General features: G+C 38.5%; 1 protein-coding gene across 2 annotated transcripts in view; it reads left to right on the top strand.

The window, feature by feature from the left end:
* The window catches only part of UIMC1 (ubiquitin interaction motif containing 1), a 133,463-nt gene that overhangs the window by 87,366 nt on the left and 29,394 nt on the right, over nt 1–16,703 (top strand). For both annotated transcript variants that reach the window (XM_069591754.1, XM_069591755.1), the window contains exon 10: nt 3,626–3,788. In XM_069591754.1, coding sequence (XP_069447855.1) covers nt 3,626–3,788 — 163 coding nt within the window. The remainder of the gene's footprint in view (nt 1–3,625; nt 3,789–16,703) is intronic.

The raw sequence follows: 16,703 nt of genomic DNA, 5'->3' as shown, positions 1-16,703 counted from the left end.
CCCTGATTGCATAGTCCTCACAAAAGCTTCTTGGCTTGTATTTTTTTTCCTTTTGAGGCTCCTCCATTATAGTTAATATTTAAATAGACATTTTTAATGGTGCTGGGAAAAAACTTGCTGCTGCTACTGCTGCTGCTGCTAAGTCCCTTCAGTCGTGCCTGACTCTGTGCGACCCCATAGATGGCAGCCCACCAGGCTCTGCCGTCCCTGGGATTCTCCAGGCAAGAACACTGGAGTGGGAAAAAACTTAGGTAAACATGATAATGTTTAGAAACCTTCTGGATTGCCTATGAATGTGATTGGAAGTGGTCTTGTATTCACAATAAAACAATAATAGATCAGCTTCTCCCTGTGAATACTATAATAATAGTTGAAGATACCTTCTCTGCAGTTTATAGAGCTGGTAATGGAATACAAAGGAGTATAGTACTGGATGGGAATACAAGTATCATTCATGTCATATAACTTTTCTATGCGCGCATGTGTTAGTCGCTTAGTTGTGTCCGACACCTTGCTACTCCATGGACTGCAGCCCGCCAGGCTCCTCTATCCATGGAATTCTTCAGGCAAGAATACTGGAGTGGGTTGCCATTTCCTTCTCCAGTTTCTATGCTTAGTGAACTTTAGAACGCCAAGTTACTGCTCAACTGCCACTTAATTTTCAAGACTATTTGCAAATTGTAGGGTATATTGACTTTTCTTCCTTCTCCTCAAATGGCTTTGCACTTACAGGACAACTTTTCCTTATACAAAGGAACCTGTGTTTGTGAGAATCTCAGTGACTAAGATTGAAATAAAAAGCACCTAGAACTTTTAGAGGAGAAGGCAATGGCAACCCACTCCAGTACTCTTGCCTGGGAAATCCCATGGGCAGAAGAGCCTGGTAGGCTGTAGTCCATTAGGTCGCTAAGAGTCAGACACAACTGAGCAACTTCACTTTCACTTTTCACTTTCATGCACTGGAGAAGGAAATGGCAACCCATTCCAGTGTTCTTGCCTGGAGAATCCCAGGGACGGGGGAGCCTGGTGGGTTGCCGTGTATGGGGTCATACAGAGTCGGACACGACTGAAGCTACTTAGCAACAGCAGCAGCAGAACTTTTAGACCCACTTGACTTACCCCACATCCTAGAGAAGAATAATTTTAGAACCAGAGTGTCTCCCAATACCTGGCAGAGTCGGCTTCCAGAAACAAAGTGGGTGGGGAGTGCTTTTGTCATACTTTGGTGAAATACTGAGAGTTTGGATGTCTCCATAGGCCTGGGTTTGAGTCTACATTGTCCACTTAGTCATTTTGTGATCAGCAGATTACTTTGCCTTTTCAAGCCTTAATTTCCTCTTGTATAATACTGGAGTGAGTGATACCTCTGACAATTAGGTTGTTGTGAGGTATGGGTATGGAAAATGCTTGGCCAAGCCTGGCATAGTACAGGAACTCAACCACTCTTGGTTCCTTTCTTATCTTTCTTCTCCGCCTCCACCTTCCTCCCCCACCCCCGACCCCCGCCACCTTTCTAAGTAAAAAGCAGGTATGTGTTGAAAATAACATTTTCTGGCAGTTGTAGAAATTGTTTTACTTGGTATTTATTTAGATGGCCTGTTTCCCTCTCTTCTAGGTTACATTCACAGGTGATAAATTTTAGGGATGACCTAAATGGAGAAGGCAATGGCACCCCACTCCAGCACTCTTGCCTGGAAAATCCCATGGATGGAGGAGCCTGGTAGGCTGCTGTCCATGGGGTCGATAAGAGTCGGACACGACTGAGCAACTTCACTTTCGCTTTTCACTTTCATGCATTGGAGAAGGAAATGGCAACCCACTCCAGTATTCTTGCCTGGAGAATCCTAGGGACGGGGGAGCCTGGTGGGCTGCCGTCTATGGGGTCACATAGAGTCGGACATAACTGAAGCGACTTAGCAGCAGCAGCAAACTTGGAGACTAAAAGAGAAAAAAAAACCCGGTTTTCTCAGAGCTTAAATGATCTATCCACTGCAGTTTTGGTCTCATTTTGTTCTTGTATCAGAAAAGGGTTTATTTTGTTTTCTATAGTAAAGCATAATGACGGCCTAGTTGCTCCTTGCTTTTAAATGGAAGCAGTGGCTATGCAGGATAGTTTCACATTGATTGGATAGGACATGCTGTCCTTTGAAGCAAGTGTTAGGCAGTAGTGCTGCAGTGCTCACACATACTGTTGAATTAATCACTGCAGAGTTCTTGGCTCTGACCTGTAAAGGTAAAATAAAACTGCCTGTGAGAGATACTGGGAACTGTAGGAAAAATGATGACTACAAAACACTGAAAAGGCAGTTAAGAATGGCTTTGTCAGAATTGTTTTAATGATTGCCTTCAGGCCTTCTTAAATGTTTGAGTCTTAGTTGTGTTTCCTCTTTCAACCCAAAAGAAACAAAACATAAGAGGTGGTTTGTCTTACTGGTATAAGCTGAGGCCTAGATTCTTAACTTAAATTTTAGTTGTGTTGCTTGAGCTCTTTTCTTTTCCCCTCACTCCTGATGTCCGAAGTTACTTACAATGATCACAGTTCTTTTTGTGTGTTTGTGGAATTAATTCTTTTTTTTCTTTCAGTTTCATTGAGATATGATTAATATATAGCTCCATTTTGGAGAAGGAAATGGCAGCCCACTCCACTATTCTTGCCTAGAGGATCCTATGGACAGAGGAGCCTGGTGGGCTGCTGTCCATAGGGTTGCACAGAGTCAGACACGACTGAAGTGACTTAGCATGCATGCGTGCATTGGAGAAGGAAATGGCAACCCACTCCAGTGTTCTTGCCTGGAGAATCCCAGAGACAGGAGGAGCCTGGTGGGCTGCCGTCTATGGGGTTGCACAGAGTCGGACACGACTGAAGTGACTTAGCAGAAGGAGTACAGTATAATGATTTAACTTACATGCATAGTTAAATGATTATCACAGTAAGTTTAGTGAACACCTGTAATCTCATATAGAATAAAATTAAAGAAATAGAAAATTTTTTTCCTTGTGATGAGAACCCTAAGGATATACTCTAACAACTTTCTAATATATAACATACAGCAATGTTAATTATATTATTACATTGTAAATTACACCCTAAATACTTATCTTTCAGTTAGGAGTTTATACCTTTTGACTGCCTTCATAATTCTTTTGTGAGATTGAAAAACTGTCTTTAAGATGCTGTTGCTAATACAAACTGAAACATAGCGTATTGACTTAACAAGGATAGTGCCTTGCAGTGGGATAGAGAGGAATGCTATCAGATTTTAGAGTCCAGTAATCTCTGGTTTGAATTTCAGCTCGGCTAAAATTTGTTCTGTGACTTTGGGCAAGTTGCTTTACTGTTTTAGACAATACTTTTCTCAAGCGTAAAAAGAATGTAGTAATCTTTGCAAGATTACCATGAGGTTTAAACGAGCATTATTACATGCAGAATGCTTAGCACACAGTAGGCAGACACTGAATGAGTATTAAATGTGTTAGTGTATCTCCCAATCTACTGTCCAGAATTTGGCAAAATGATTGGTATCATTGAAAGTAATTTAAAATACAGGATGGAGCCTCTTGCAGTTCTTTTTGGGAAAAGATACTTTGTAAAGCTAATTTAATTGCTATTTGTCATGTTCTTTAGGTTCTTCAAGTTGATAACAAGAAAGATGCTGAGAAAGAAATATCTACTTCTATCTTCTCATCTAGTGTCCAGGTATCCTGCCCACTCTGTGACCAAGGCTTCCCACCCACAAAGATTGAGCGACATGCCATGTATTGCAGTGGGCTGATGGGGCAAGATACAGGTAAAGCCACTCTTTACTTTGACTACATGGTGGTTTTGTAATCCTGTACAGTACAGTGCAACAGAACTCTTCTTCAGTATTTAAGTTGTTGATTTTTTGTATTTAGCTAAGTCTCTAGTGCTTTTGACATTCTTTACTATGTTGGCTGGCATACTGTTTTGATGCACATACCTCAGGACAAGGGGTTGGAAAAAATCTTTCATTTTTTTAATGTTTCAAACTTATTCTTTGTTTTAGGCAGGCCATTTTACTTTAGGCAGGCCAAAGATCAATGTGATCCCATGGACCTTGCATTTCACATTGTATACAAATACTGAAACTCCTATGAAACTTGAGGAAATAAGTTCTAGAGTTGCCTGTTTTTCATTCAAAATAAGTCTCTTGTCAGGGGTGTGTGTGTGTGTGTAAATTTTACCTAAAGACAGTTATAGCTGAAAAATATCCCTAGTTTCTATTCCTCTCCTATATGTCTCTGATGCATCACCCTGGAGCTTTTGGTTATCTCTCAAAGAGTACACCAGAGGCCTTGGTTTGGGTACAGCATGAGATATTGGCCAAGAAAATCTGCTTGTTTATCACAGCCCTTGAAATACCACCCCTGATCTTGCCTTTCTAAACTCTAAATATGATAGAATCTGCACAGCTCTCTGTGGTCTAAGGATAATAGAATCTGCATACCTCTCTGTGGTCTAACATGTTGAATGTAACCATCCGTTAGATTAGAAATGTTGCAACAGTTTTCTCAGTTCTACTTGGTTCCCATCACTCAGAGATGTTTAATTTGAAATTGTATAATTGTGAGGTATGGGAAAGAAAGACACATGTTATTTTAACTTTTCTGATGTTATATACTTCTCATTAATTAAATGAGGAAGTACCTAAACTTATAATTTAAATAAATTTATTGATTTTTCTAATTGTAAAGTAGTACCTGTTCATTTTTAGTACAAATAATAATAATAGTGTACATTTATTGAGTACTTGAAATGAGTCAAGCACTATATACATAAATGGGACCATGCCACATATAATTCTGTAGTTTGCTTTTTTTTAAAATTTAGATCTTTCTATTACAGATACATTTTTTACATATTTGAGATCTGACTGTATGTAAAGTTTTGTTTTGTTTTTTTTCTACTTATAGCATTAAAGTTTTCCCATGTCACTAAAAGTTAGGTGTAAAAATATTTTTAATATTATATTAAAATATTTAATATAATATTCTGTAATCCAAAGTGCCTTCATTTACTTGTCATATATTTAGAATGCTTCATGTTGCCATGTTATACTAACATGACACTGAGCTTTTAATGCCCAAAAATTGTTGCTATATTTTGGGGTTATTTTTTAAGGATATATTTTTAGTTTGGTTGGTAGTAAGAAAGAGATGGGCTCCACAGTCCAGTCAGTCTGAGACTGAGTCCTACCTCTGTCACTTACTACTCTGTGACCCTGTGGTAGTTCCTGTTCATGCATCTGTCAACCAATAGAAATGACCTTATTTGGTTTTTATGAGGTTAAATGAGATATTTTAAGTAAAGTGTTCGATACAGTGCCTAGCTCCTTGTAAGTGCTTAAGAACTTTGAGCTGCTGTTATTGTTCCCAGTAGTGGAATTACTAGGTCAGATATTTTGTCATGATTTTTAAGGATTTTTATGAATAACACTGTAGTCTTTTAAATACTCTGAAAGTTGAAGACTTAAATCTGGTCAACTCCTTTAATTGAAGAGCACTGTAGGATTAGGATTTTAGATGCAGTTTTACTTTGATATAACTCTTTAGTTTGATTTTTAGTAGAGAGTTTTAGTAACTGAAAGAATTCTAAGGCTGGACGTTTGGTGACCAGAGAAGGGAGAGACTGTTTTGTCTATCTCACTAAACATGCTTACCCAACTGGTATTAGTTACTGAATCAACACCCCATTCAGCACTGAGGTTCAGAAATAAATGAGTTTGAGAAACTGAATCCCCATTGAGCTCTACGAATAGATTACTTTCTTCCAGTCATAATTAAAAGGTAAAAAGTAGTATAGAGTAGAGTTTAGTGACATCTTCTAGACAGAACACTGGTAAGTTTGTGCTTAAACAGGAAGCTTTGGTATTCATCTTTGTCAGATATCTTTCAGCTTTATGATACTTGGTTTTAAGCTTGTTCTTCCTTATGAGGTGTGGTGGGGCAACTCACAACATCAGATACTTGATTCAGGCTTGTTTATGAGTTTTCTCAAACCTAATGCAGACTTATACCACCAGAATCAGGTTATTCTCATTGAACTTGTTGAGAAGCTGACACCATCAGGTAGGCAAAGTAGACTGAGACTTGCATTGTTATCCGTTCAGGAAGTCTTTCAAATTCTCGAATCCACTGGGCCAGTAATCCTGTGTATTGCTGCTCAGTTGGATTTACACTCTGGGTCTTGAGGACTTTTTCAAACATTATAGATTTAAGTGTATTTTCCAATATAATTGGAAGCTCTTATACTGTTGACACTGTATGTCTTGTAGCTCTGATCCAAATGTCTCAGACCTCCATCCAAAGATGTCTGAGGTATCCCAAATGATAGTCATACTTTTTTTTAAGCAAATTTGTTTTAAAAATTAGTTCAGGGACTTCCTTGGTGATCCAGTGGTTAAAAGACTGTGGTTCCACAGCAGTGGGCACGGGCTCAATCCCTGGTCAGGGATCCTGCATGTCACATGGCACAGGCTCCCCGCTTCCCCAAAGGAAAAATCCAAAAGTATGATGAAGACATGTTAGAATACTGCAAACTTCTTTTCAACACCAGCTTGTTTATCTAGAACCAGAAATTTATTTTTTTTTATACTATCTATTGCCTACCTACTTTAATTCATCCAAATACTTAATAGAAACACCTTTTTTTAAAATGATGCTCGATCTTGTGTGGGTTACTAAAGAAGTTTAAGACAAGGTTTCTGCCATTAAGGAGCTTATAGTGTCATTGGGGAAATAAGCATTAACCTAAGAAATTAATTATAGGATGGCACAGAGTGAATATTGTGTACCTTGACTGTAAGTGGACCAGGAAAAAGGAGAGCTGCAGTGAACAGGGATGATATTGCCAGAGAATAGTGGGCTTAGCCTCAGCTGGATAGGTTTGGACAAACCCATAGGAAAGCAGGGGGCCCTTTATCCTTCAATGGGTTAGATAAGGTAGGAAGCAAGGGAAACAGCCACTAAATAACAGCTTCCTCTTAATCTTCCTAGTAATGTTAGCTTACCTAAATTACCCTTTCTGGTGACATTATTTAGGCCTTACAGGAAAATTTGGAGCAGGGAGTCCTCACAAAAAATGTCGATCTCGCTGCTTATTCCTCTGCTTTCCTGGGGACTGAGCTTGCCGGCTCTAAGGTGGGATAGGGGAAGTACATTAGATGAATTATGTGAAACATGTACTAGTGTGGCATATAGTAGGTCTTCAGTGAATTTGCTGTCATTTGGTTTCTCTACCAGCTTGCCTGTCCTGTCTTCCTTGCCATGTACTGTAGTGTTTGTTCTGGTTCCTCTCAGCCTTATGACTGAAGAGAAGGCCGTCCTTAGCCTAATATTTTAATCTTTGGTGAAAGGAAGCCTCTCCTACAATGGAGGGGAAAGAGTTTTACACATTACCTCAGGATGAGGTAGCCAAATGCCTAAGGGGATGGAATAAGAGAAGACTTTCTTTCCAGAGCTAAGGATCCAGCTTTCCCCCTTCTTCCTGTTTTTCCCTGAATCTGATCCTAGACATGCTTGGTTTGGCTGTGTAAAAGAAATAGTAATTAGAGTCATTTACATTAAGTGTCTACCATTTATGCCTGTTACCGTGCAGCACAATAACAATTATGCATATCATTAAATATGTGTCTGATTAACTTTGCTGTAAGTTTTATTTGATTATAATACTACACTCTGGTTGAGTTGGCTCAGTCTGCTCAGTTTCTTGCTCAATGACATGGCTGTCTATTCACAACTGTGGACAAATTAGAGATTGTTCTTTAAAGGCATTGTTTAAACTGTGACAGAAGCAGGTTGCCTTTACATTTGCTTTCTGAAGAATGTCTTTGAGATAATTTTTTCCTTTTTGTAATTTTATTTATTTTTGGCTGTGCTGGGTCTTTGTTGCTGTGCAAGCTTTTCTCTAGCTACAGAGTGCGGGGGCTACTCTCTAGTTATGGTGGTGTGCAGGCTTTTCATTGCAGATGCTTTTCTTGTTGCAGAGCACGAGCTCTAGGGTATGCAGGGTTCAGTAGTTCTGGTACGTGGGCTCAGTAGTTGTGGCTCCAAGGCTCTAGAGCACACGCTCAGTAGTTGTGGCATATGGGCTTAGTTGTACCCCACCATGTAGAATCTTCCTGAATCAGGGATTGAACCTGTGTCTCCTGCGTTGGCAGGCAGATTTTTTTTTTTTTTTAACCACTGAGCCATCATTGGCTCATTTTATTAAACATCTAGGAAGAAAAAAGTATTCATTTACTCATCCAATAAATACTTATTAAATGCCTACTATTAATACATGGAAGCTATAGTCAACAGAATATACAAAGTCCATGTTGTCAGGGATGTATTCTAGTAGTAGACTACTTCAGTAAACAAACATATAATACATCTGAGAGAAAGAAAGTGAAAGTGTTAGTCATTCAGTCGTGTCTGACTCTGTGACCCCCTGGAGAGTAGCTCTCCAGTCTCCTCTATCCATGGAATTCTCTAGGCAAGAATACTGGAGTGGGTTGCTATTACCTTCTCCAGGGGATCTTCCCAACTCAGAGATTGAATTCAGGTCTCCTGCACTGCAGGCAGATTCTTTAACATTTGAGCTACCCAGGAAGCCCCCTACAATATGTCATGTTGGTAAGTATTTTAGAGAAAGAAATCAAAAGAAGAGAGGAATAGAGAGTACTGAGGACAGGAGGTGGCAGTTTAAAATAGGTGGTGTGGAAGTTTCCATTGAGAAGGTGACATTTGAACAGAGGCCTGAGTGAGGGAATGAGGTGGGAGAGTTTTGAGTGGAGAGGAGAGAGTGTTACAGGCAGTGGGAACAGTAAGTTCAGAGACCCTGAGGTGTGAACAGCCTTGGTGTGTATGGGGAATGATAGAGAAGCCAGTGTGGCTGGAGTGGAGTGAGGGAGAGATTAACAAAACCAGAGAGATGATTGAGAAGGGGACAAGTGAACAGATTACGTAGAACTCGTAGGTCATTAGTGAGGAACTTGAGCTTCTAAATAAGGAAACATTGGAGGGATTTGAGCAGAAAAAATGAATTAATATTTGAACAAAGGATCACTCTGGATGCTGTGTGAATAGATTGTTGATTGATAAGGATAGAAGCTGTGAGACCAGCCAGTGTTTTATTTTTGGTAATATGATACAATGAGAGAAACATGGGCTTGGAACTAGGTAGATCTGAACTTAAATTGCAGCTGTAATACTGGTCAGCTGGGTAATATTTGACAAATTACCTTACTCTTTGAGGATCAGGTTCCTTATTTGTAAAATTAGTCTAGCATCATTAGTATTGTCATGAGAATCAGAAATACTTTTATAAAGTACCCAGCACTGTGTCTGGATTGTTTTAGATATTCAGTAAATGGTAGCTGCTGTTATTGTTCAATATTTCAGCTAGAGCTAAAAGAAGGATGAAAGACAGGGAAAGGCATTAGGGCCAAAGTGCTAAGAATAAGTTAGTGAGAAATAGATCCTAGCGGAGTTAGGAAAGCTGAAGGCATTAACTATATACTCTTTGGGCCTAGATACAGAGGTGTGAATACTGCTAGGAGTGGATTTTCTCTTCATGGATATTTCATGGAAACATAATGGTGCGTAAGCACATGGGTTGTTGTTTAGTTGCTCTGTCATGTCTTGACTCTTTGCGACCCCATGGACTGCAGCATGCCAGGCTTCTCTGTCCTTCACCATCTCCCAGAGCTTGCTCAAACTCATGTCCATTGAGTTGGTGATGCCATCCAGCCATCTTGTCCTGGGTCATCCCCTTCTCCTGCTTCAACCTTTCCCAGCATCAGGGTCTTTTCTAGTGAATCAGCTCGTCGCATCAGGTGGCGAAAGTATTGGATCTTCAGCTTCAGCATCAGTCCTTCCAATTGAATATTCAGGATTGATTTCCTACTGGTTTGATCTCCTTGCAGTCCAGAGGACTCTCAAGAATCTTCTCCAACACCACAGTTCAAAAGCATTAATTCTTCAGTGCTCAGCTTTCTTTATAGTCCAGCTCTCATATCCATACATGAGTCCTGGAAAAACCATAGCTTTGACTATACGGGTAGAGGTAAGAATCCTTAATGGAGATTTGCCTGAGAAATATCAGAGAAATACTGAGACCTAGAATAGGTTTGACGTGGGTGACTCATCAAAAATCAGAAAACCTGAACGTCTCTAGGTAAAACATTTCTTAAATTGAAGAGTTGACTTTTTCAGTTTTATATGTGTGTATATGCCTACCTGAATGTAATTTGTACTCCCATTCATTCTTCTCACTTGTGTTAATGTGGCTTTTGTGGTATCTAGGAGGATTAAGTATATTACTGTTGACAACTAACTATAGAGGTGTTAATAATACGTGTCAGTAGTTAGGTGTATTGTTAGGAAGTAGCTTAAGTTTAGTAGAAATAGCGTGGATTATGGAAACACACTGACCTGTGGGGATATATACAAATCCAAACAAAGTGAGATTATAGTACTGTTGGGTAGATAAGACATACACATGAATAACTGTAATGCAAGATCAAAACTACTAAGGGGCATAAAGATAAATTCTGTGATGTTTCAGAAGAAATGTGATTAGAGATTTAGAAGAAAGGCATTAATGTAAAACAGCAGGCAAAAATCAAATCATATAAATAGGAAAACATGAAAGGTGTACAAAAGAGCACACAATTCAGTGTGGTTGTAGTATGGACATAATGAAAATAAATAGTAAGCAGTTGGAGAATGACAAATGTAACTTGAATTATATGAGTTGATATAGGACAAGGTATTTTTTCAACCTGTAAAAAATTATTTACGTGTTTACACCAGTGTAGTATATAGGACTCTTTTGGGTGCGAGTGTTGGAAATGCAATTCAAGTGAAAAGTGAAAGTGTTAGTCACTCGGTTATGTCTGACTCTTTGCAACCCCATGAACTATAGCCTGCCAGGCTTTCCTCTGTCCATGGAATTCTCCAGGCAAGAATGCTTGAGTGGGTAGCCATTCCCTTCTTCAGAGGGTATTCCCAACCCAGGAATCAAACCCAAGTCTCCTTCATTGCAGACAAATTCATTAGCATATGAGCCACCAGGGAAGCCCTGGTAATCTTAAGCAAAAAAGAGAATTTAGTTTGCATAATAATTAGGAAGCCTGGGATAGGCTTCAGGCTGAGCCAAATCTGGGAGCTGAGATGATGTTTCTCTGTCTTTTGGCTCTGCTTTTCTCCATTCAACAGATAGACTTTGTTATTGTTAAGGGACAGGCAGAGTGTCTGCCAGCAGCCATAGAGTTTTAGCCTTTAATGGGAAAAAAGGAGTTCTTTCTCCTGAGACCATAAATCAATCTAAGAAAGACTCTGATGGTCTTTAAGTAACCACCCCTGGTTTAGTTACTATTATCAAGTGGATGGTTATGTATCATTTATTAATATGTCACAACAAATAACGGAAAACCCTGTTAGTATCTATCAGAAAATTTTATCAATTCTGATAACAGAAAACACCATATTAATTAATGTAATTAAGTGAGTTTAACATGTAAGGTTTCTTTTTCTCACATAACAAGATATCTGGAGTGAGGTAGTGGCTCAGTGACGTAATGAGGACCAAAGCTTTTCTGTTTCAGCTCTGCAGTCCTTGACTTGTAGCTTCTTGACTTATGGTTTCAAGATGGCTGTTCTATCTCTAGACCTTAAATCTGTGTTCCAGGCAGGAAGAAAGGATAAAGGAGCATGATTGTAGGTTGTAATTACTGCAATCTATTAACTTATTCCTATAATAATCTCATGGAATTGAGTTTATTCCAAATTGTGGAAAAATTAGGTCAGTTATAGATTTAGTGTTTGTTCATGTCCTTTATGTGTGTGTTTATGTGTCTTTGAAGTCAGTCATTGATTAATTTGCTGTTAATGAAGTTTTCTGTTAGGTGCTGGGAGTGTTCACAGGGTGATAAGGTGATAAGTGCTCACAGAGCTGATTGAACCTCAAATTTGTATTCAGGAAATTCACAGTCCAGTGAGGCAGACCGACTTGGACATGACTAAATATGATACAAATTAGTTGAAATGCTAAAATAGAGGCACTAATATCAGGTGTGGGTTTTTAACCACCCCCCCCCCCCTTTATTGAAAATGTGCATCTAAAATAGCAACAAGCCTTGTTAGGTGTAAATTGTCTGAATTTCTGATTTTTTCTTTAAACCACACTACAAAAAGTAAAATTACTGGATTATATATATAAAGTTTTAAGACTGTTTTCAGAAGATTCTACTCGTTTAAATTCTCATTGGCAACACATGACAGTTTTCCTTTCACCACACCATTACAGATACTGAGGAATGTTACTTTTTCTTTTTTGTTTTTAAAGCATGATATATTCATTAGATAATCAGTGATATTTCATTAAATTTTATATTTCTTTGATTAGTACAGTTGAATTTGTTTCTTTTTTAAAAAAGCCAACTTGTATTTCTTCTTTGAAAAATTGTTATCTGAACTTTCCCAAGTATCTATTGGGTTCTTAATATTTTTCTTATCAATTTATGTAAGTTCTTTAGAAATGGTATTTGTCTTTTGCTTCAAAGGTGCTTTCCAGGTTTTTCCCACCCACCCATCAGTTCTTACCAAGTTTACAAATTTGTGCAGCTTGGCACAGCACCCCCTTCTTGTGTTTAAATAGTCAGAGCTTTTATTTCTTAAAGCAGAGGCAGGGCTGATCCTGTAGAAAGATGCCTAATCACTGGCACTGGTATGGAGAAAAGAGTATTGGAATCCATGTAATTAGGGAGAGGGCTACGAGGAGAAATTGTAAAAAATTCATTGCTGCTGATAGTGGGAGAAGGAAGCTGAGAGGTAGGAAGAGATGGTGGTCTAGTACAGAGGTCAGTACGAGCTGGAAGTAATACATCTAAAGTAGATTTGTCTTTGATAGACTTGACTCCAGACTATTCAGTGTTTCTGTAGAGGCCATTGTCTTATTTGAATGCCTACTAACATAGAAATACATCATAACTTTTAGCCACTGGATGAACCCTTAGATCAAATACTTCCATTTCAGACTTGTGATGTTCCGTTGCTTGTAACTCTTTTGCATGCAACTCTCTCCTCTTGTATGAATAATGTAACAAAACTGTGTGGTCCTGTCCCATTCCTCCATGCTTGTCATCTGAATTGTCTTCAATTCAGGTAATTTTCATTCCCCCTTTCTGTAGAACATTTCCTTGTATCAGCTCTGCTATGATGTGTAACAAACAGTAAGGTTACTGTATGGTGTGGCATGTGAGATGGCAGTGTGACTGCAATCCATGTCTGCTTTAGTCCTCAGTGTCTTCACTCTTCCCATTTTGTTCCTCTAAACCTTGACTTTGTCTTTGTTTTAGTTATCCCTACTCATTGTGACTTGCTGCTAAAGAGCCAGACATCAGGATTTCTTTTAGCCTGTTTTTTTCTTCTAGATGTGCTTATTCCTTCCTTGAAAAAATAAAATAGTTCTTATTAACACCTAAATAATACCCAGAGCATTATGTGTTGAAGGAATATTAACAGCTAAAAACTACTAAAGAGAAGTTCTCTCACTTCATGATTTAGTCACACATTTTAATTCAGGCATCTAGAGCATTTTAAGAAAGAAGAAAGTTCAAGAAATTAATATTAGGTGTTATCTTCTTTATAATTTTCATAGAACCACAGTCAGGACTGTAAGTATCTTCAGTTCAGTTCAGTTCATTTCAGTCGCTCAGCCGTGCCCGACTCTTTGTGATCCCGTGAATTGCAGCACACCAGGCCTCCCTGTCCATCACCAACTCCCGGAGTTCACTCAGACTCATATCCATCGAGTCGGTGATGCCATCCAGCCATCTCATCCTCTGTCGTCCCCTTCTCCTCCTGCCCCCAATTCCTCCCAGCATCAGAGTCTTTTCCAGTGAGTCAACTCTTCGCATGAGGTGGCCAAAGTATTGGAGTTTCAGCTTTAGCATCAGTCCTTCCAATGAACACCCAGGACTGATCTTTAGAATGGACTGGTTGGATCTCCTTGCAGTCCAAGGGACTCTTAGAGGTTAAGTATTTTTGTTATTTCTATTTTATCCATGAGGAATCTGGTATTAGAGAAGTTTAGTTCTTGTCCAGCATCAGATAGTTAAGCAACAGAGTCTAAGTCCAAACCCAAGTCTACCTGACTCGAGAGCTAGCATTTTTATTCACTGCACTTCTGTTTTCTCTCTGCCTTTCTGTGTGTCGAGATGGGAACACACAGTCCGGGAAAGTATTGAGGAGCGGATATAAGCGTCAGTTTTAGGAAGGCAGAGTGCAGTCCTTCACCCTTGAATGCAAGCGTGAAATCTGATCTCATCAGAATTGACCTTGTCAGCTTTTCAGTTACCCAGAAGAAACTGCTTGATGGATTCAGACTATTTTCTGGTGAACAGAGTTGGTATGACATAAGTCATCTCTGAAAACACGTGTGCAAAGTCAAAGGAACAGATGAACTATCAAAATTACTTCTGGTGGTGGCTATGGAGATTGACCATTCATAGACTTGTTACTAAGGAGTTTTCTAATGGCCTAATATAAAAGGAGCACTTGATAGCAAGATAGATGTGTTTTCCCATTAAGTAAAAGGGTTTAATTTGTCAAGTCTTTATAAATCATACCCAGTACAGCTACCATTTATGAACATCTGCTATATACCAGAAACTGCCCTTTTTGTATATTCTGTTTTAATTCTCACAACAATCTTTTGTAGTAGGAAATGAAGGCTTGATGGGAAAATAATTTCCCCGAGGTCACATCCATGATAAGTGGCAAGAACTCAGATATGCAACCAGCTTTAATTCAAAGCTTGTACTCCAGAGAATCATCCAGAAATATTCAGATTTTTCAAAAAATTTCAGATTACTGAATACAGTATGATAGTCAATACTTTAAGAATTTATAGTAAAACTATGGTTTTATAGAATAACAAAGTAATAATAACAATTTTGAGACTAAAGTCTTCTTGCTAGGAGTGGGTAGACAGACGATGGAATCAGGAAGAAGCACAGTTAGCTAATCAGTGTTGATAATAGTATAGTTCTTAAGTTGGGTTATTAATTTGCATATATATTCTTTTGTATATGTTATAAAAACATTTTAAAGAGCTTGTATGTTTTTATTATGCTCCATTGTCATCCATTTCACTTTTGTAGGAACCTTGATAAAGCCAGCCACTAGTAAAATTCAGAGAAATTTATTTCATAGGGAGTTTTTTCTTCATATGAAGCTCATTGAGTATTATCTTAATTTAGGCTCTGAGTTAGATTTATAATCTAATTATAATTAATATAAATACATATATAAATGTATAATTTAAATTATAATTTAGCCACTAGATTAGATTGTCATTAATAGTTTTTAACCACCTCTTTGGGGTTTTTCCAGGTTCTTTTATTGGTGCCACATGTCTTTCATACCAGTTTCTTGAAAAGACAATGGCCAGTTTAACTTTGATTATTGTCTTGCAAAAGGACTTTGTGTGTGCATGTTTATATTAATTACAAGAACATTTCAGACAAAAAAATGGAAGGAATATTAGTGCCTTGAAACCCCCACGTGCTGCCCAGTCATCAACTTATGGTCACTGTTTCATCTGACAGACTTTTCTTAAAGAGACAGGTAGTAAATATTTTAGACTTCACACGCCTTATGGTCTCTGTCACAGCTTCTTAGCCCTGCCGTTATAGTATGAACGCAACCATAGACAATATGTAAGTGAATGGGCTTCCCAGCTAGCACTAGTGGTAAAGAACCAACCTGCCAGCTCAGGAGACATAAAGATGTGGGTTTGATCCCTGGGTTGGGAAGATCCCCTGGAGGCAGGCATGGCAATCCACTCCAGTATTCTTGCCTGGAAAAATCCCTTGGACAGAGGAGCCTGATGGGATATGGTCCATAGGGTCGCACAGAGTTGGTTGGACATGACTGAAGCAACTTAGCATGCACTCACAAGATGGCTTTACACCCATGGTGGATTCATGTCAATGTATGGCAAAACCAATACAGTATTGTAAAGTAAAATAAAGTAAAAATAAAAATTAAAAAATAAATAAATAAAAAAGTTTATTTCTAAAAATAGGTAATCAGACCATAATTGGAATGTCCCTGTTCTTCCACATTGGCTTTTCACAGTGTGTTTTGTAGATCACTAGAGTTCTGGGGGTTTGGGGTAAGAGTGGGTAGGCCAGCGCTAATAGTGTTGTTATAGTCCACCTTCACTACCCATTCATGCAGAGCTCTACTTTTATGTATTTTATTTATAAGGTCTGGAATGAGGTTTTGTTTGAAAACAGGATTCTCTTGTTTAGAAAAAAATGTTGAAATTCATGGGTGTATAACAAATTCCTGGTCTTTATAATAATGACACCTACTATTATTACTGCTTTGTGCTAGGCACTGTGAACTTGCGTGCTTATGCTTATCTCACCTGATCTTTGCAGCAGCCTTGCAAATTACATTATATCACCCCCAGGGAGAAGTAAGTAACTGTCAAAATTCACTGAGCTAGTAAGTTGGATTGTTTGACTTTTTATTATCCAGATGGGATTTTCTATATGTCCTAAATTCCAGTCATTTGTAAATAGTATGTTGTACAGATATTTTCTTCTAGTCTGACTTGCCTATTCATTTTCTTATAGGTGTCTTGATGAGTGGAACTTTTAAGATAGAGGCTAATTTATTAATTTTTT

Source organism: Ovis canadensis, chromosome 5, assembly GCF_042477335.2.
Source record: "Ovis canadensis isolate MfBH-ARS-UI-01 breed Bighorn chromosome 5, ARS-UI_OviCan_v2, whole genome shotgun sequence".
Taxonomy (NCBI): Eukaryota; Metazoa; Chordata; class Mammalia; order Artiodactyla; family Bovidae; genus Ovis; species Ovis canadensis.
The sequence above is the reverse complement of the archived record's forward strand: the minus strand, read 5'-3'. Positions and strand labels throughout refer to the sequence as shown.